This window comes from Jatropha curcas, chromosome 1 (genome assembly GCF_041381405.1).
Source record: "Jatropha curcas cultivar XTBG-Jc1 chromosome 1, XTBG_Jcur_1.0, whole genome shotgun sequence".
Classification (NCBI taxonomy): domain Eukaryota; kingdom Viridiplantae; phylum Streptophyta; class Magnoliopsida; order Malpighiales; family Euphorbiaceae; genus Jatropha; species Jatropha curcas.
Genome location: NC_143151.1, coordinates 13,614,886 through 13,633,622, shown reverse-complemented (window position 1 = coordinate 13,633,622; position 18,737 = coordinate 13,614,886). Strand labels below are relative to the sequence as shown.

Here is an 18,737-nt window from a genome sequence, read left to right as displayed (position 1 = left end):
ATGAGAAATTGACAACTCTATGCTTTATCTGTGGCCATCTTGGGCATTCCGAAATGGTGTGTGAGTCCCTTTTTTCTACACTGGAGGAGGAGATTGTGTGAGGCTGGGGGCCATGGCTGCGAGCTCCTATGCGACAGATGGGCTGGGCCTCCTATGACAATCGGTGGCTGCATGACCAGCATGGAAATCTTTTGGACCCGAGACCTACGGTTCAAACGAAGACTTCAGACATGACAGGAACACAAGATCATGGGAAAGTTGTATTGGTGGACCCGATTAGAACTAGATTGGATCCAACTGATCTTGAAGATTGTATTTCACACACTATGGGGGGAAACAAGCGGGCCAGACATGCAGATACTCTTCACGTGGTAAATTTAACAACTCAAACCCAAAACGGTATTGATTCCTTACCACCTTCTGCTTCAGCCATGCAAATTGATGCAAATGTACACAGCAGTGATAGCATCTTTACTTAGTACCTCAGTTAAAGCGGCGAGCCCTAGTACTCAAGGCCGCCGAGAGCCATGACGTTCCTATGTTGGAACTGCCGAGGGATGGGCAACCCTCGAGCAGTGAGTGTTCTAAAGGATCTTATTCGTGCCAATAAGCCCATGTTCTGCTTCCTTATGGAGACAAAAGTAGCTTCCTCTTATGTTAAAAACTTAAGTTTGCAGTGTGGTTTTTCCTCTTCTTTTTCAGTTGATTGTCTTGGTCGAAGTGGTGGTTTAGCTATCTTTTGGAATAATAATTTGAATGTTGATCTTTATTCTTACTCCCCAAATCACATTGATATGCAAATAACTTAGGGACCACATACTTGGCGAATGACATGTGTATATGGGTTCCTTGAACACCATAGGAAGCCAGACACTTGGACTCTCCTTAAAACTCTAGCTAGTCAGCACAACCTTCCTTGGCTTCTAATGGGTGACTTTAATAACCTACTTGCAGATGATGAGAAGATAGGGGGCCACCCTTATGAGCTACGTAATCATGAGGGATTTCGAGAAGTGCTGGAGGTGTGTCGGGTCTCCGATCTCGGTATGGTAGGGTATCCATTTACATGGCGGTCTGGTAGGGGACGTAACAAAATTGAGGAAAGATTGGACCAAATGGTGGCTTCAGATACATGGCCTCGCTTTTTCCCAAATGCTACGGTTCACAATTTAATTAGTGGCACATCGGACCATTCTCCATTATTGCTTTTATTGGGCACTGACCTAAGGACTAAAAGACATATTAGCTTTATGTTTGAAAATGCATGGATTGGGGAGCCTAACCTTGATGAGACTGTTACTCATAATTGGGCCCGTGGAGCCCACGGTGATGTAATGGGTAAACTGCAAGCATGCAGATCTGGGTTGCGAATTTGGGGACGTGACTTACATAGTAAGTTCCTTAAAGATATTAAATTGCTTAAAACCCGACTTAATGGCTTTCGAGTCCACCAGTGCAGTGACAATTCAGAGTATTTTTTACTACAAAAGCAGCTTGGTGATTTGCTTCTTAAAGAAGAGCAGTATTGGAAACAACGATAAAAAATATTCTGGCTTGCTCATGGGGATAAAAATACCAGGTACTTTCACTCCTCAGTTTCCTCACGTAAAAAATTAAACTATCTTCCAGGTATCTGGGACTCGAGAGGTGACTGGAAGGAAGAACTGAGGGATATGCATATTGTGTTCCTAGAATACTTCACTACACTATTTATGGCCACACCTATCCAGTCTAGTCCTGTTCTTGAGCATGTTAATTCTCGGGTCTCTGAAACTGATAATGATAATCTTATGGCCCCTTTCCTTGATGACGAGTTTCGATCGGTGGTATTTCAAATGCACCCGGACAAAAGTCCTGGCCCTGATGGGTTCAATCCGTGTTCTTTCAGAAATTTTGGTCAGTTGTGGGTTCAGATGTTACTACTAGCTGTAAACGGTGGATTGCACACGGCTCTTTTCCTAATCTGGTGAACGAGACAACCTTAGTGCTAATTCCAAAAATTGATAAACCTGAATTTGTGGAAGATCTGTGGCCAATTTCCCTATGTAATGTTTTATATAAGATTGTGGCAAAGGTCTTAGCTAATCGGATGAAGCATGTCCTACGGAAAATTGTCTCCCCATCCCAGTCCACTTTTGTACCTGCGAGACTGTGAATACTCAAATTTTGAGGCTCTAAAAGCCAGTTTTTCCGGCCGCGGCGATGGCGGCCGCCCTTAAAGGCGGCGGTAGCCGCTATCGCCGGCGGCGGCAGCCGCCGGAGACAGCGGCTGCAGTCGCCTGTGAACACCAAAATTTTGAGGCTCAAAGAGCCAGCTTTCCCGGACTGCAAGCAGTCGGGCCGGACCGAAGGCTATTTTGGAAGTTTACCGAAAGTATGCCAATATGGTACTTGAAACGTCCGGGACGTCACGAGGATCGCGAAACTAGTCCCTGAATTTTTTTCGGAGGTCCGGAGCTCCCGGAAAAGCCTTCGGACCAAGATTTAGTAAAACCACCAGGCACGGCGGCCCAGCCGCTGGCTTCCGGTGGCCCAGCCGCCGAGAACCGGCGGCCCATCCGCCGGCCACCGGCGGCCTAAGCCGCCAGCCCCCGACGGCCCAGCCGCCTAGCACCGGCGGCCCAGCCGTCGGCCACCAGCGGCCCGAACCGCTGAGGCCCGGCGGCCCGAGCCGCCGGCAACTGGCGGCCCGAGCCTCAGAGCACCGGCGGCCCAGCCGCCGAAACAGTCCGTTTTCGCCTATAAATAGTGGCCCCGGGCCTTCTGTTTTGGACACTCAGTCTGTGTTGACGGACGCTCCTTCTCCCTTACGCTCCTTGCGATTCTTTACTGCTTTTCTGCATTTTTTTATTTAGCTTTATTATTTTCTTGCTTTGTTATTTGGTCATTAAAATTAAAATTAATTAATATTCCCTTAACGAGGAGCTTAACCTGGAGTTAAGAAGTGGCCGCCGATTAAATCAGGTACATGAACTAAAACTCTGCCTATTTAATTTTAGCATGTCATACATTCTTCTCTTCTACTCTTAATAATTCTATAACTGCATAAATGCATTCATGACATCTTTAGTCAAATAAACTGCCTCAATTAAATAAATTTAGGCTAAATGCCCGGTTAATAAATAATCGTGGTATTAAAGTTTAAACCCGACAGTATTGGCTTAAAAGCCTAGTTAGTCAATAACTATGGTGAAATTGCCTTTATTTCGAACAAATCCGGCTTAAGTCCAATTAATCAATAATTGTGGCTAAATAGCCTTCATTAAACACGTTTTTTTCTTGGCAATCAATTGCCTACATTGCAATTCAATTAATCAATTTTTGGCAAACAAATTGCCTATAAATTACATTAACCACTTTTCAGCGACAAATCGCTTAAATCAGAAGCTTTGGCAAAAATGCCTTAAATTAATCAACCTTCTTGGCTAAAAGCCTTAAAATGAATCATTTTGGCGACAATCGCCTAAAATCAATCATTTTGGCAATCAAATTGCCTAAATCACTCTTTTTGGCTAAAAGCCTTAAAATCAATCATTTTGGCGACAATCGCCTAAATCACATCAACTTTTGGCAAAAATTGCCTAAATCAATTCATTTTGGCTAAAAGCCTTCAAATAATCAATTTTGGCGACAAACGCCCCAATAATCACTTTTGGCAAACAAATTGCCTAAATCTTTTGGCTAAACGCCTTCCAATACCAACTTTTGGCACAAATGCCTTAATCACTTTGGCGACAAATCGCCTAACCAATTTTTGGCAATAAATTGCCTAAATCACATCAATTTTTGGCAACAATTGCCTAAATCAATCTTTTTGGCTAAAAGCCATTAAAATCAACATTTTTGGCATCAAATGCCTAAAAAAATCAATCAAACTTTGGCAAAATGCCTAAACAAAATGCACAAAGCATACACACACTCATGCATAAAGCATACCCATTCAAAGCCCTTCAAAGAAGGCCTATCGAACTACGTGGACTTTGATCTTCCATTCAAACGGAAGTACGTAGGCACGTTTGGGATTTAACCCCGAGCGGCAAGTCAACATCAAAATCACATTTCATTGGTCTAAATCACATTAATCACCCTGCAAAGCATTCATTCATGGTTATTTCATCAGCATGACATAGTCTCGGGATCCACCTCGGGTTCGCAGACCATGCCTTAACCATTTGGGTTAATTAATCTAGAATTAGGTTAATTAAAAATTGGAGTCACTTAGGGTTTTTTCTTAGTTTATCCTAAAATAATTAAACAAGGTGGCGACTCACACATCACGTGCATTTCTTCCTTAGTCACATGCATCGTTATGCCATGATATTTGTGGGGAGGGGTTCACAGTTTGGCGACTCCGCTGAGGACTTATGCAATCTTTTTGCATAAAGAGGACTACAATTGTTGTGTAAACTAACCTGCCCTTCTTTAGGGTATTATTTACTATGCTTTGTTTTGCAGGGTACCCCAACAGAAAAAAATCCAGTATTCTTTCTTTAAGAATACGGGATAAGGAGAATTTGAACTTGATTGTACAACTAAATTAAAACATTTTTAATTTGTTGATTTATTTGCACGACTGAGAATCCTTTTCTCCATTGCATAAAAAAATGAATTTCAAATGAATTTCTTCTCTCTCTGTTCAAACTTCTGAGTCTGGATAGCAAGTAGCGCTGATCGGCAGGTCTCTTTGATTATGTCGACGGACAGCCAAAGCGTCCTCCCTGTTACCGCAAACCATCCCTAATCCTTTTGGGGATGGCCCATGAGTATGCGTATTGTTGGACCCACGCGAAACTCTTTGTTTCACATGTGGTTAGGTATATCCATACTCAAGGTTCAAGGGTCCCTGAATAAGCCAATTCTCTATTTGTGTCATAGCCTATAGGACCTATCCTTTAGGATTATATGCACCCAATGATGCTGAATCATTCCATTAAAATGAACTATGTTGCGATGTTGTGCTCATTCACGCATTCATCCCATCCTTCACAAAAAAAAAAAACATTCTTTTTCAAAGCTGAAAAATTACATTTTGGCCCCTAAGGCCCAGAAGTTCACATTTTGGCCCCTAAGGCCCAAAAATTTCCAATTTAGTCACAGAGGCCCAAAAATTTCCAATTTGGCCACAAAGGCCCAAAAATTCTCAATTGGGCCCCAGAGGCCCAAGAATACCCATTTTGGCCCCAGAGGCCCGAAAATTTCCAATTTGGCCACAGAGGCCCAAAAATTTTGAATTTGGCCATAAAGGCCCAAAAATTCTCAATTTGGCCCCTAAGGCCCAAAAATTCTCAATTTGGCCACTAAGGCCCAAAAGTTCACATTCTTGGCCACAGAGGCCTAAAAATTCCCAATTTGGCCCCAAAGGCTCAAAAGTTCACATCTTGGCCCCAAAGGCCCACAAATTCCCAATTTGGCCCCAAAGGCCCTGAAAATTCACATCTTGGCCCCTAAGGCCCTAAAATTCCCATTTTGGCCCCAAAGGCCTCGAAAATTCACATCTTGGCCCCTAAGGCCCTAAAATTCCCATTTTGGCCCTTAAGGCCCTAAAATTTCCATTTTGGCCCCTAAGGCCCAAGAATTCCCAATTTGGCCCCAAAGGCTCAAAAAACTCATATGTTGGCCTCAAAGGCCCAAAAATTCACATGTTGGCCTCAAAGGCCCAAAAATTCACATTTTGGCCCCTAAGGCCCAAAAAAAAAAATTCTTTGAGAACTTAGGGCCTTTCGAAAAGTCGAGGTGTCCAGTCCTAAGCACTCTACCTTACATATCACCTCCCATTGGGTCCTATCCTAGGTATCCTAGCATACCAACACTACCCTACATTGTTTGGTCATTCCACCCTACATCACAAGGGTCAAGTCCAAAATACCTTACCTTTACACTACCCTACCTCACACTATCTCAAATACCCTATGAAAACACCTTATATAGGATAGTCTAATCGTTTTGACTATGTCCTTTCACAGGTACCCCTCCAAAGACCACCTGTACCTGAAACACCGACTGAGCTCTCACCCACAAGTCCAGCAACCCCGACTGCATCAATGGCATCAATCTCTGACATCCAAAACCTCATAGAACAAATGGAAGCCAGAATGGAGGCTAGAATGAATGAGGCATTGGCTGCCCAGAGAACTGCCCTATTAGCTGAACTAGGTGGTGGTAATGGAAATGGGGCTTCCGCTGGGGGAAGTGGACCTGCTGCCTCCAATCAGGGACCTGCTGCAGAACCGACAAACCCTACCCTTAACCTGGATGACATGCCCTCCAGAACTGCTTCTGAGCTGGAAGCTCAGAAAATGAGAGAAAAATTGGAACTCTTGGAAAGGTCAATCACTGCCCTTAAAACACACAAGGAAGTGGTGGACATGGACTCCTTGTCCTTGTTCCCCGAAGCGAGACTGCCAACAAAATTTAAAATGCCCAACATGGATAAATTTGATGGAACCACTTGTCCCAAAATGCACCTGAAAATGTATGTGGGTGCCCTCAACCCGTTTGGCCTGAATAGCGAGCTCCTTGCTCAGTTGTTTCAGCAATCTTTGACTGGTGCTGCATTAAGATGGTTTGTAAGCTTGGATCGTTCCAAAATGAAGAATTGGGAGGACATATGCAATGCTTTCAACACGCAGTACCATTATAATATCGAAGTGGATGTTACCCGGAAGGAGCTGGAAACCACTAAACAAAAGAACCATGAGCCTTTCTCCTCATTCCTTTCGAGGTGGAGAGCCAAAGCTGCTCAAATGATCAACCGACCCTCTGAACAGGAACAAGTTGACATAATAATCAGGAATTTACTGCCTGCCTACCAGTCACAGCTTCAGACACAGTACTTGCCTACGTTCCAATCGCTCATTGCAACTGCAACTAAGGTGGAAGACTTAATCCAATTGGGTCAACTCAAAGAAGACTCATACAAGAAGCAAAATCATGCTGGACTTTGAAAAAAAATGTCTACAAGACCTAGTTGACAATGGGACCATCATCCCCAAGAGCAAGCTGAACATCAACCAATCCCTTGCCTAACCATGGGATTAATGCAAAAAAAATTTTGCCGAACATGAATCGTTCGATCCTTTCGAACTTTTCTTGGAAATGAATGAAGTTTGTGTCTGAGAAGGTTGAGATTAAGCCTCCAAAAGAACAAAGGAATTGTTCAAGACCAACAACAACATCTCTGATCGATTGAAGCATCGAGAAGAACAAAGTCACTACAGTAAATCCAATCCTAGTCCATCACAGTCCACCTAGAGTCTATCTTTTAGGGTCTAGTTTCTTTTCAAGTCTTCATTCAATTCAAATTTGTAAATCTAAGTGTTTTTTGTACACAAATTTTGTCTTATCAATAAAAAGGGATCAGTTTACGTTCCAATCATGTTTATACTCCTTCCCTATCCTTTCCTGTGAAAGCAAAAAAAAAAATCGAAAAAAAATAATAATAAAATTAAAAAAAATGATGATAAAAAAAAGATAATAAAAATTGGCAAAGAAAAATGCATTCATCCTTTCATTTGCTCTGCATCAATCAAAAGCTGGGGGCATCCTAAGAAGTACCATCAAAGGGGAAGTTTTGAAGGGTAATCATGGAAAGGATCCAGCAAAGGGTACGCAAGACTTCAAACAGTACCGAGGCAAAGCCGATTGAAGGGGTTAGGGCCAGAATGGTTTCTCCGAAAACCCAGGAATGGAAGATGCTCCGACAGAGAGGTGTCTGAATTTTGAGCTTAAAAGCGACAGAATAAAGAAGTTATGTTTGGAATTGGGTTGGGTCTGCACGAAGTCGCAATGCTATCCATACATCTCAGAATCCAGTTGCCTCGAAATTCTTTATGGAGAGGCTGCTTCTAAGCAAGCAAAAGGAAAAATGGGACAAAAGGAACCCCTGGTCAAAAGGAAGCAAACAAAGTAAAAGAAAAAAAAAATGGGTCAAAAGGAACTTCTGCATAAAAGAAAGAAATCAAGGACAAATCTACAGGAAATCAAGTTGTCAAAAACGGGTCAACTGTTAGCTCTCCATTAAATTCAAGCCCATCAAGGGTAGATGACAAATCATTTCAGCCATAAGGACAAAGACTAAGCGGCTGCTCATATTTAAAAAAAAAAAAGAGCAAGTTAAAAGAAGCAGTCATTTCCACAAATTGGATGACAACAAACACCTTGAAAATCAAGCGCCAAGCATGGCACAAGTACAAGTGTCCTTATAAACAAGGACCATTTCTCAAAACAAGGAAAAGGAAGAGTCTCCTCAAAATTCCTTATGGAGAGGAGAACCATTGAGGAAATAAGTTTCAAATTCAGAGGAAGATAAAGTTCAAGAAAAGGAATCAAATTAGCCTCAAGAATTCAAACATGGCGAAGCCACAAACTCAAAGCATAAAAGCTTCTTCAACACTCAAGCCACTCAAGTTACCACCACAATGTGGGTATTCAAAACTCTTTGTGATGAATACAAGTCATATTTCAGTCAACCAGTGGTAAAACCACTACAACAACAAAGTCAGATTCGCCTAGGGTCATCACTATCATACGAGCTCGAGTCAATAAGTTGATTCAACATCAAGTCGGGAAGGAATCCCGTAAAGACATCCAGTCGGGAATGAATCCCGTAAAGACAGCAAGCCGGGAAGAAATCCCGCGAAGAAAATCAAGGCAGCAATGAATTCTGCATCAACATAAAAGTCAGGAATGAATCCCATAAAAACATCCAGCAGGGAAGGAATCCCGCAAAGACATCAAGCCGGGAAGGAATCCCGCGAAGAAATCAAGGCAGCAATGAATTCTGCATCAACATCAAGTCGGGAAGGAATCCTGCAAAGACATCCAGTAGGGAAGGAATCCTGCAAAGACATCAAGCCGGGAAGAAATCCTGCGAAGAAATCAAGTCAGAAATGAATTCTACATCAACATCAAGTCGGGAAGGAATCCCGTAAAGACATCCAGTCGGGAATGAATCCCGTAAAGACAGCAAGTCGGGAAGAAATCCTGCGAAGAAATCAAATCGGAAATGAATTCCACAATCAGCATTAAGGCGAAATTGAATTTTGCCCCAACAGTAAGTCGGAAATAAATTCCGCACCAAGACGGAAAGGAATTCCGCACTAACATCAAGTCGGAGATGAATTCCGCACCAGCCGAGCACGAAGTTCGCATCCCGGAAGGAACTACGAAAGACCTGATTCTCCCCATCCCCCGAAGAGCTCTTGGAGATACGTAGGCAGCCACAAAGGTGCGGTCACAAACATAAGTCTGCATCATAAAAAGCATTTTCTCTTTGCCAATATAAAAAAAATAATAAAAATAATAAAAAAGAGAAGAAAAGAAAAATAAAAGCTGGAGTTGAAAACCCGAAAGGGCGGCTTCAGGCAAGAATTGAGCCCGCTAGGCTGAAAACCCGAAAGGGCGGTCTAGGCAAAAGTTAGGGCAAAGAGCCTGCTAGAGTCGAAAACCCGAAAGGGCGGCTACTAGGCAAAAGTTAAGGCAAAAAGAAAAAAAAAGTGCTTTCAAAGGTCTTCTCGGGAGTATATAAATCATTTTTTCCAGGAATCACTGAGTTCCTTCGAGTCAAAATTCACTACAAGAAAAATTTGAGTCTCTAAATCGAGTCTCCAAAATCAAGTCTCCATCACCAGTGGTCATTCCACAACGGGTCACAAAGATCGAGTCATTCTCAAAAGTTCATTTTGAAAGTGTCACTCTTTGAGTCATTCCTTGAAAAAAAAAGAGAGAGAGGAAAATGTCAATTCAATCCCCGGGGTTTCCAAAACAACCCTAAAAAAAATGTCAAACATAATCATTGAGAGGTAATTCTTTAATACCTCGTCTCCACTCGGACCATCGTTTCTTCGATCCTTTCAGACGAGCGATGTCATCCACATTGTTCGTTTCCTCGAGTCATATAAGTGGCTTTGTTCTCTTTGATTCCTCAATCGATTGGACAAGTACAACACCAATGTCTTGAAGTATTCCATGGTCAGCACCATTCTGGGGGCAAGAAGTGATAAGAACCTTCACCATTCTCCCATCACAGAAGTAATCACGGACTTTTTAGTCTTTCATCAAGAAGAAATTCTACTTCAGCTAATAAGGGCATCAATTCTCTCAAGCAGGGGGCAAAATCCTCCAAGTCGGATTCAGGGGCAAAAAAAAAAAAACATACACAACCCAGGGTGGATCCCAACCATCATCAATCTCTTTTACACAAACCCAGGGTAGAACCCGGTTAATGGTTAACCTTTTCTTTCACAATAAAACCTAGGGTGAAACCCTAACCAATAACCAACCATTTTTCATCCAAAACCAAGCCATTGGATCATCTCGACTTTAGGTAGACCCTTGGTTCTCAAAGAAAAAAAAAACAAAAATAAAACAAATCTCTTTTCAAGCCCTCATTAAGAGGCAAAACATCTTTTGAAGCCCTCATTAAGAGGCAAAACATCTTTTCAAGTCCTCTAAGAGGCAAAATCTCTTTTTCAAGCCCTCATTAAGAGGCAAAATCTCTTTTCAAGCCCTCATGAAGAGGCAAAACATCTTTTCAAGTCCTCTAAGAGGCAAAATCTCTTTTCAAGCCCTCATTAAGAGGCAAAACATCTTTTCAAGTCCTCTAAGAGGCAAAAACATCTTTAAGTTACAAACATAAATCCATACATTTGATCATTTCAAAGAAAAAAAAACCACGGCGGGGTTTCCTCCTCTGCCCATCCTCAAAATTTGCTCCTTCAGATAGCCACTGGCTCTCATAAATCATTTTTATGATAGCCAGTGGGGGGCAACTGTGAATACTCAAATTTTGAGGCTTTAAAAGCCAGTTTTCCCAGCTGCGGCGATGGCGGCCGCCCTTAAAGGCGGCGGTAGCCGCTATCGCCAGCGGCGGCAGCCGCCGGAGACAGGGGCTGCAGTTGCCTGTGAAGACCCAAATTTTGAGGCTCAAAGAGCCAGCTTTCTCGGACTGCAAGCAGTCCGGCCGGACCGAAGGCCATTTTGGAAGTTTACCGAAAGTATGCCAATATGGTACTTGAAACGTCCGGGACGTCGCGAGGATCGCGGAACTAGTCCCGGAATTTTTTTCGGAGGTCCGGAGCTCCCGAAAAAGCCTCCGGACCAAGATTTAGTAAAACCACCAGGCACGGCGGCCCGAGCCGCCGAGCTTCGGCGGCCCACCGCCGGCAACCGGCGGCCCAGCCGCCGAGACAGGCGACCCAGCCACCGAAAAAGTCCTTTTTCGCCTATAAATAGTGGCCCCGGGCCTTCTGTTTTGGACACTCAGTCTGTGTTGACGGACGCTCCTTCTCCCTTACGCTTCTTGCGATTCTTTACTGCTTTTCTGCATTTTTTATTTAGCTTTATTATTTTCTTGCTTTGTTATTTGGTCATTAAAATTAAAATTAATTAATATTCCCTTAACGAGGAGCTTAGCCTGGAGTTAAGAAGTGGCCGCCGATTAAATCAGGTACATGAACTAAAACTCTGCCTATTTAATTTTGGCATGTCATACATTCTTCTCTTCTACTCTTAATAATTCTATAACTGCATAAATGCATTCATGACATCTTTAGGCAAATAAACTGCCTCAATTAAATAAATTTAGGCTAAATGCCCGGTTAATAAATAATCGTGGTATTAAAGCTTAAACCCGACAATATTGGCTTAAAAGCCTAGTTAGTCAATAACTATGGTGAAATTGCCTTTATTTCGAACAAATCCGGCTTAAGTCCAATTAATCAATAATTGTGGCTAAATAGCCTTCATTAAACACGTTTTTTTCTTGGCAATCAATTGCCTACATTGCAATTCAATTAATCAATTTTTGGCAAACAAATTGCCTATAAATTAGATTAACCACTTTTCAGCGACAAATCGCTTAAATCAGAAGCTTTGGCAAAAATGCCTTAAATTAATCAACCTTCTTGGCTAAAAGCCTTAAAATGAATCATTTTGGCGACAATCGCCTAAAATCAATCATTTTGGCAATCAAATTGCCTAAATCACTCTTTTTGGCTAAAAGCCTTAAAATCAATCATTTTGGCGACAATCGCCTAAATCACATCAACGTTTGGCAAAAATTGCCTAAATCAATTCATTTTGGCTAAAAGCCTTCAAATAATCAATTTTGGCGACAAACGCCCCAATAATCACTTTTGGCAAACAAATTGCCTAAATCTTTTGGCTAAACGCCTTCCAATACCAACTTTTGGCACAAATGCCTTAATCACTTTGGCGACAAATCGCCTAACCAATTTTTGGCAATAAATTGCCTAAATCACATCAATTTTTGGCAACAATTGCCTAAATCAATCTTTTTGGCTAAAAGCCATTAAAATCAACATTTTTGGCATCAAATGCCTAAAAAAATCAATCAAACTTTGGCAAAATGCCTAAACAAAATGCACAAAGCATACACACACTCATGCATAAAGCATACCCATTCAAAGCCCTTCAAAGAAGGCCTATCGAACTACGTGGACTTTGATCTTCCATTCAAACGGAAGTACGTAGGCACGTTTGGGATTTAACCTCGAGCGGCAAGTCAACATCAAAATCACATTTCATTGGTCTAAATCACATTAATCACCCTGCAAAGCATTCATTCATGGTTAGTTCATCAGCATGACATAGTCTCGGGATCCACCTCGGGTTCGCAGACCATGCCTTAACCATTTGGGTTAATTAATCTAGAATTAGGTTAATTAAAAATTGGAGTCACTTAGTGTTTTTTCCTAGTTTACCCTAAAATAATTAAACAAGGTGGCGACTCACACATCACGTGCATTTCTTCCTTAGTCACATGCATCGTTATGCCATGATATTTGTGGGGAGGGGTTCACAGAGACTAATTAGGGACAATGTAATTCTTGCCTTTGAAACAATTCATTCTATGAAAAGCCGTGGGAGAGGTCAAGAACAAACAGCGGCTCTCAAGATTGATATTAGTAAGGCATATGATCGAGTTGACTGGTCTTACTTAAAAGCTGTAATGACAAGACTCGGGTTTTGTTCTGAATTTATTCAGCTGATTATGATGTGTGTTACATCGGTCAGGTATCATGTTCTTGTTAATGGTGAAAGTGTTGGTCCTATTACTCCAACTCGAGGGTTGAGACAAGGATGCCCTCTATCTCCGTATTTGTTTCTACTATGTTCTGAGGGACTTTCAACTTTATTTATGCATGCAGAGGCATTAGGGTCACTCCATGGGCGTCGTATTTGTTGAGCTGCTTCGAGGTTGTCTCATCTTTTATTTGCTGATGATAGTCTGTTTTTCTTTAAAGCTAAGGCAGAAGAAGCTACAGTAGTTGCACATCTCTTAAAACAGTATGAAGCAGCATCAGGACAGGGTGTGAATTTGCAAAAATCAGGAGTTTTTTTCAGCTCTAATGTGGAAGTCTCAATTAAAGAGCAGATTATCAATATTTTGCAAGTCTCTCAACCCTTAAACCATGGTAGATACCTAGGACTTCCTTCCCTAGTTGGACGAAACAAGAAGGCAGTCTTCTCCTTTCTTCGAGATAGATTGAGAAAGACCATTTCACGATGGAGCCACAGACTCCTTTCTAAGGCGGGAAAGGAAGTAATGATTAAAACTGTAGCTCAGGTGATTCCATCCTACTGCATGAGTACCTTCCTTCTCCCTACTTCCTTCTATGACGAACTGCAAAGAATTATGAACTCCTTTTGGTGGGGTACACAGGGACCGAGCGGTAAAGGAATTCATTGGCTCTGTTGGGACCGAATGTGCGTGGGAAAGTCTATGGGCGGCCTTGGCTTTCGACATCTCTATTCCTTTAACATTGCCCTAGTTGGCAAACAGATTTGGCGACTTGTCTCCGAACCGAATACTCGTCTATGTTCCATTCTCAGAGCAAAATATTTTCCGGGGGGGAATGTTTTGCATGCGCCCCTAGGGCATAATCCCAGCCTTATATAGAGGAGCATGGTCTCGGCTAAGTCCTTTCTCAAAAAAGGGTATAGATGGAGAATTGGCAACGGTTCAAGTGTTAACATTTGGCATGACCCGTAGTTACCAAATGATAATGATTTTCACCCATGTAGCCCTGTTGTCCCTGGCTCTGAGAGTATGTCAGTTGCAAATCTAAGGATGTTTAATGGTTGGAACGTGGACTTAATTGCCGGACTGTTCCTTCTAGAGGAGATGTCACAGGTTCTATCTATCCCATTTACTTGGACTACCCAGGCAGATACACTAATATGGAACTTCTCTACTTCAGGGGAATATCTTGTTAAATCAGGCTACAAACTTGTCCTGCCTAATTTTGTGGAACCTAAAGCAACTGCAACTGTGCCAATTTGGGCTAAATTATGGCAATTAGATTCCCCACCGAAGGTTAAGCACTGGCTGTGGCGAGCGTGTCGTAATATTCTACCAACGAAATCTATACTTTTTGGCAAGCGGATTACAGAGGATGACCATTGCCCTTTTTGCGGTGCAATCGAGACAACAATGCACATGCTATTCCTTTGTGAGAAAGCTCGACTATGGTGGACTTTAACAGGGATTCCGTTGGATGGATCAGCCACTAGTTTTAGTGATACTCTATTGGGGATTATTGATCGGCGCAGTAATGATCACTGCTTGTTATTCGGTGTGCTGCGCTATTGACGCGGAACCCAATGAAAATAAATTTCATGAACTCAATGACAAGTTTTGGAATAGATCAAAGATCTAGAATAAATTCCCCTCTATGGCACCCAAAGCTTAAAGAAGCAAGAACACCAATAATAGAGTAAAAGAATAAGATAAACGCCACAAAGAATTGATAAGTTTACCTTGATTCTTGATGCAATTAGAAGAATGCAATCTCACACTCTCTAAAAACATGAACACGCCTAAGCATGAAGAAATAGTCTTTAATTCATTAATTGTTGATTCTTGAAAATTACAAAATAACAAGCTATTTATACTAATCTAAGAGGTCCAGATCCTTAGAGGATTTAGAGTTAGCTAAGGAGTAGGATTTAGCAAATCTAAACCAACTAAGGAGTTGACTAACAAAATCATAACAACTTAAGGATTTGGATATCTATTCCAAATCTACTAAAGATTGACTAAATCTAAACAAAATAAGGCTAATTAATCAAGGGTGGCCGAAATATTTGAGGCCCAACCCATTAACAAAGCAAAAAAAACACAAAATAAGCTAACTAGCTTCCTTCGCGAGCGCGAGCTTCACATACGCGAGCGCGACCACACCTCGCGAGCGCGATTCTACCGTGCGCGAGCGCGAGATGCGCAAAGGAGAGGCAGAGAGTTAGGCAGCGCAAGTCGCGAGCGCGATTCCAACATGCGCGAGCGCGAGCGACACTTCGCGAGCGCGAACCTTCACTGCGCGAGCGCGAGAAGCGCAAAGGAGAGGCAGTGAGTTAGGCAGCGCAAATCGCGAGCGCGATTCCAACATGCGCGAGCGATACTCGCGAGCGCGAACCTTCACTGTGCGAGCGCGAGAAGCGCAAAGGAGATGCAGTGAGCTTGCATGGCCTGGGGTGTGCCACCTTGCATGGGCGTGCTATCCAAACATGGTTCCCACTCAACTTGTGCTTCTATTAATGTGAGAAACTTAGGTGTTCCTTCAAGTTCTTCATAGCACTTGTTGAAAGCAAGGTCATGGAGCTCTTGTGTGATTTGTTCTTGAATATATAAGGACATGGTTGCTCCATACTTCTTTGCACGGCTCCTTGTAATTGGTCCATTAGGAAGTGCTAATGGATTGCCATTGTTGTGGTCCTTGTTTCCTTGAGCTCCATAGGTGGTTGGTGGTAGTGGATCCGTATCAGCTATTTTATCTGGTTTGACAGAAACCGGCGGGTTTGGCAACAAACTAATATTGCTCCCTACAACATTGTCACGACAACTACCAGCTTTCTTAGAGAATGGAAGAATGCGCAGATTCATCGAAGCAATCCCTCTGTATCGTCGGCTTCAGTTCCGACATGGGCTCCTCCTCTGACTGGGGCTATAAAATGTAACATTGATGCAGCTGTCCATATGACTGAGGGCCGTTCATCATATGCTGGCCTTATCCGTAACGAACCTAGACAGTTCTTGGTAGCTTGTACGGGTCATTTTGCAGGGGTATTAAAACCTCACATCGCAGAAGCCATCGGCCTTAGGGAGGTTCTATCTTGGTTGATCACGAGATCTATTAGTAGGGTTCTGGTGGAAACAGATTGCCTGCGACTGTTTCAAGCTGTCACTACCGGTTTTGAATATTACTCCGATTGGGCACCAGTGCTAACAGAGATTAAACAACTGCTTTCTCAAATACCATTTAGTGAATTGGTTTGGGTTAGGAGACAAGTTAACAAGCCTGCACATGCTCTTGCTTGTGCGGCATGTTTACATCCTTGTTTCCGTCTTTGGGACTCGACTTCCCATTGTATTACAAATCTTATTTCTCAGGATTTATTATAAATATATGCTCTTATTTGCTTTCAAAAAAAAAAAAAAAATTATTCTCATCTTTACTTAAAAATATTGATTATTTAATATTTTAAAAAATAAATATAATCATATATATTTAAAAAATTTTTCTTTGAAAAAATCTATAATATTTGAAGACATACATGATAAAATCTGTACGCAAGACCATTAATAATGTTGTAAAGGTCTATAATATCATAAGTGATTAATAGGGTTAGAAAGTTCTACAATGTCATAAATGATACTTTTAATAGCTGGTTTAATGCTTTAAATTGATCATCATGTAGATTTACAATAAACTATAGTTCCAAAACTAATAATAAGACTTAACAACCAAAAAAATTCAATTAATTAAAATTTTCTCTATAAAAATAATATTAATAGTTACATAATAATTCACATAAATACTAATCATGTAGAAATTTTGGAATGTGTATGTAAACTGATCCGATATAATTGATAAAGTACCGTCCGATATGAAAAAAATCCATATTTTAGATAGACCGTATAATTTAAACACAAAAGATAGATAATTATATACATATAAAGTTAAATAATTTAAACAATGTAATATGAATAGTTTATAATTTAATAATTAAAATATTTAAATTGCCAATTACAATATAAAAAATTAAAGAAAAATTTTAAAAATTTTTTAAAAAAGAAAAATTATATGTTGAACAAAAGAGAACGCGTAATTCTCTTTGTTTCAGCTTCACATTTATGTACTTTGAGATTTTGTTTCCCCTACTGATCCATTGCTGTACAAAAAAATTTATGCGCACATGGTATATTATTAATATATATATATATATATATATATGGTACAACTATTGCTGATGGTCCCACTAACTAAAAGATTAGTCATATGAGATAGAGTTTGTACTTTGCATATAGAAAGAAAGAGTAGCTGCCATTTTCCAAAATCCAAAGTATTTTATCCAGAGAGAGAATTTTAAAAACAATTTTAAATTATTTTTTAAACTTGATCACAATGTATAATTTTAATCAAGATTTTGTTTTTATTATGTTTTAAGAGGAATTTTCAACCTGAAAGCCAATTAAATTTATTTTTTAACTAAAATAAATATACTCATCGGTCCATGAAATATAAATAAGTAGTGTATTTGAGCATTGACATCAAAAAAAAAAAAAAAAATGTTCAGATTAAAGTTTATGTTAAAAAATTCCGAAAGCAAACTCAGTGGATTAAGAGGAAAACAATATAGTGTAGTGTGTATGACAGCGAAGACTCAAAGGAGGAGTATTAATATAGTGTAATGAGTCAACAGTTTTATGCAATGATTAGTGAGTTTATAATAGAAAAAGAAGGAAAACAGATAAGGTGCCATTACTTTGCTCTGTCAGTTTCCTCCATTTCATTTCAACGCCATGTGCTTTGCCTCGCTTGCCCCCTTTCATTGCTACTGTGCGCCACTGCTTATTAATGGGAAATAATTTCTCCACCTTATACTCCTAACATACGCTAAATGCCAACTGGGTCAATCTGCCATGTCTATTTCTCATTGGCCTGGTTGCTTTGTTGGCACCATTCCATTGGTCCACTTGGCACACTTTTCTCAGGCAATTCTCGTTTATCCTCTGCCCTTCTCTAATATTCGCACATGCACTTGCGGGAAAACGACGCAGACATCTGGGAAAAGCTTGCTGTATTGATGTGTTCTGAAAAAAAAAAAAAAAAAAAAAAGGGCAAGCTTGCTGTATCATTAGAGAATGAAAAAAGATGACCATTACAGGAAATAATAGATACGATAAGTACAACCATTTGTATTTAATATTAAAGAAAATGCTATTAAAAAAGTAATCCTAACCATTATAATGATGTTAAATATCCAAAAAACCACCTAGCAAAAGTTTTTTGTATGAAAACATAAATTGGATTATGTTTATAAAGCTAAATAAATTTTATGAATTCATATATTAAAAATTCTTTCTTATCGATAAATTTTTGTTGATTCAAATACTTATATTAACGTTTTGTTTTTAGATTTTTTTAATGAAAAAAAAGAAAGTTTTGACTTCAAATTATTAAATTTTCGAAAGTAATTTAATAGTTTTAATTGTTGGCTATAATTATTAAAAAAATCTCAAACTTTGCAGGTAGTTTTAATTGTACTATAAATCCACCTTTCTTTTCCTTGTACTATGATTTTCAATTTTTATTATAATAGCACCTTAATATTTCAAACTGTATTTAATATTAAAGTAAAAAAAATATATCCATTTTAAAGATAAACAACTTATTTATTTATTTATATAATTTTGACAACAAATAACGATTTTT

General features: G+C 40.3%; 1 protein-coding gene across 1 annotated transcript; it reads left to right on the top strand.

Annotated features, from left to right (window-relative positions):
- Window positions 1-827: 827 nt before the first annotated feature.
- Window positions 828-1,970, top strand: LOC119369367 (uncharacterized). The gene is made up of 2 exons (XM_089721725.1): window positions 828-1,392; window positions 1,630-1,970. Exons 1-2 carry the CDS (start codon window positions 828-830, stop codon window positions 1,968-1,970), a joined length of 906 nt encoding a protein of 301 aa, XP_089577851.1.
- Window positions 1,971-18,737: the final 16,767 nt, after the last annotated feature.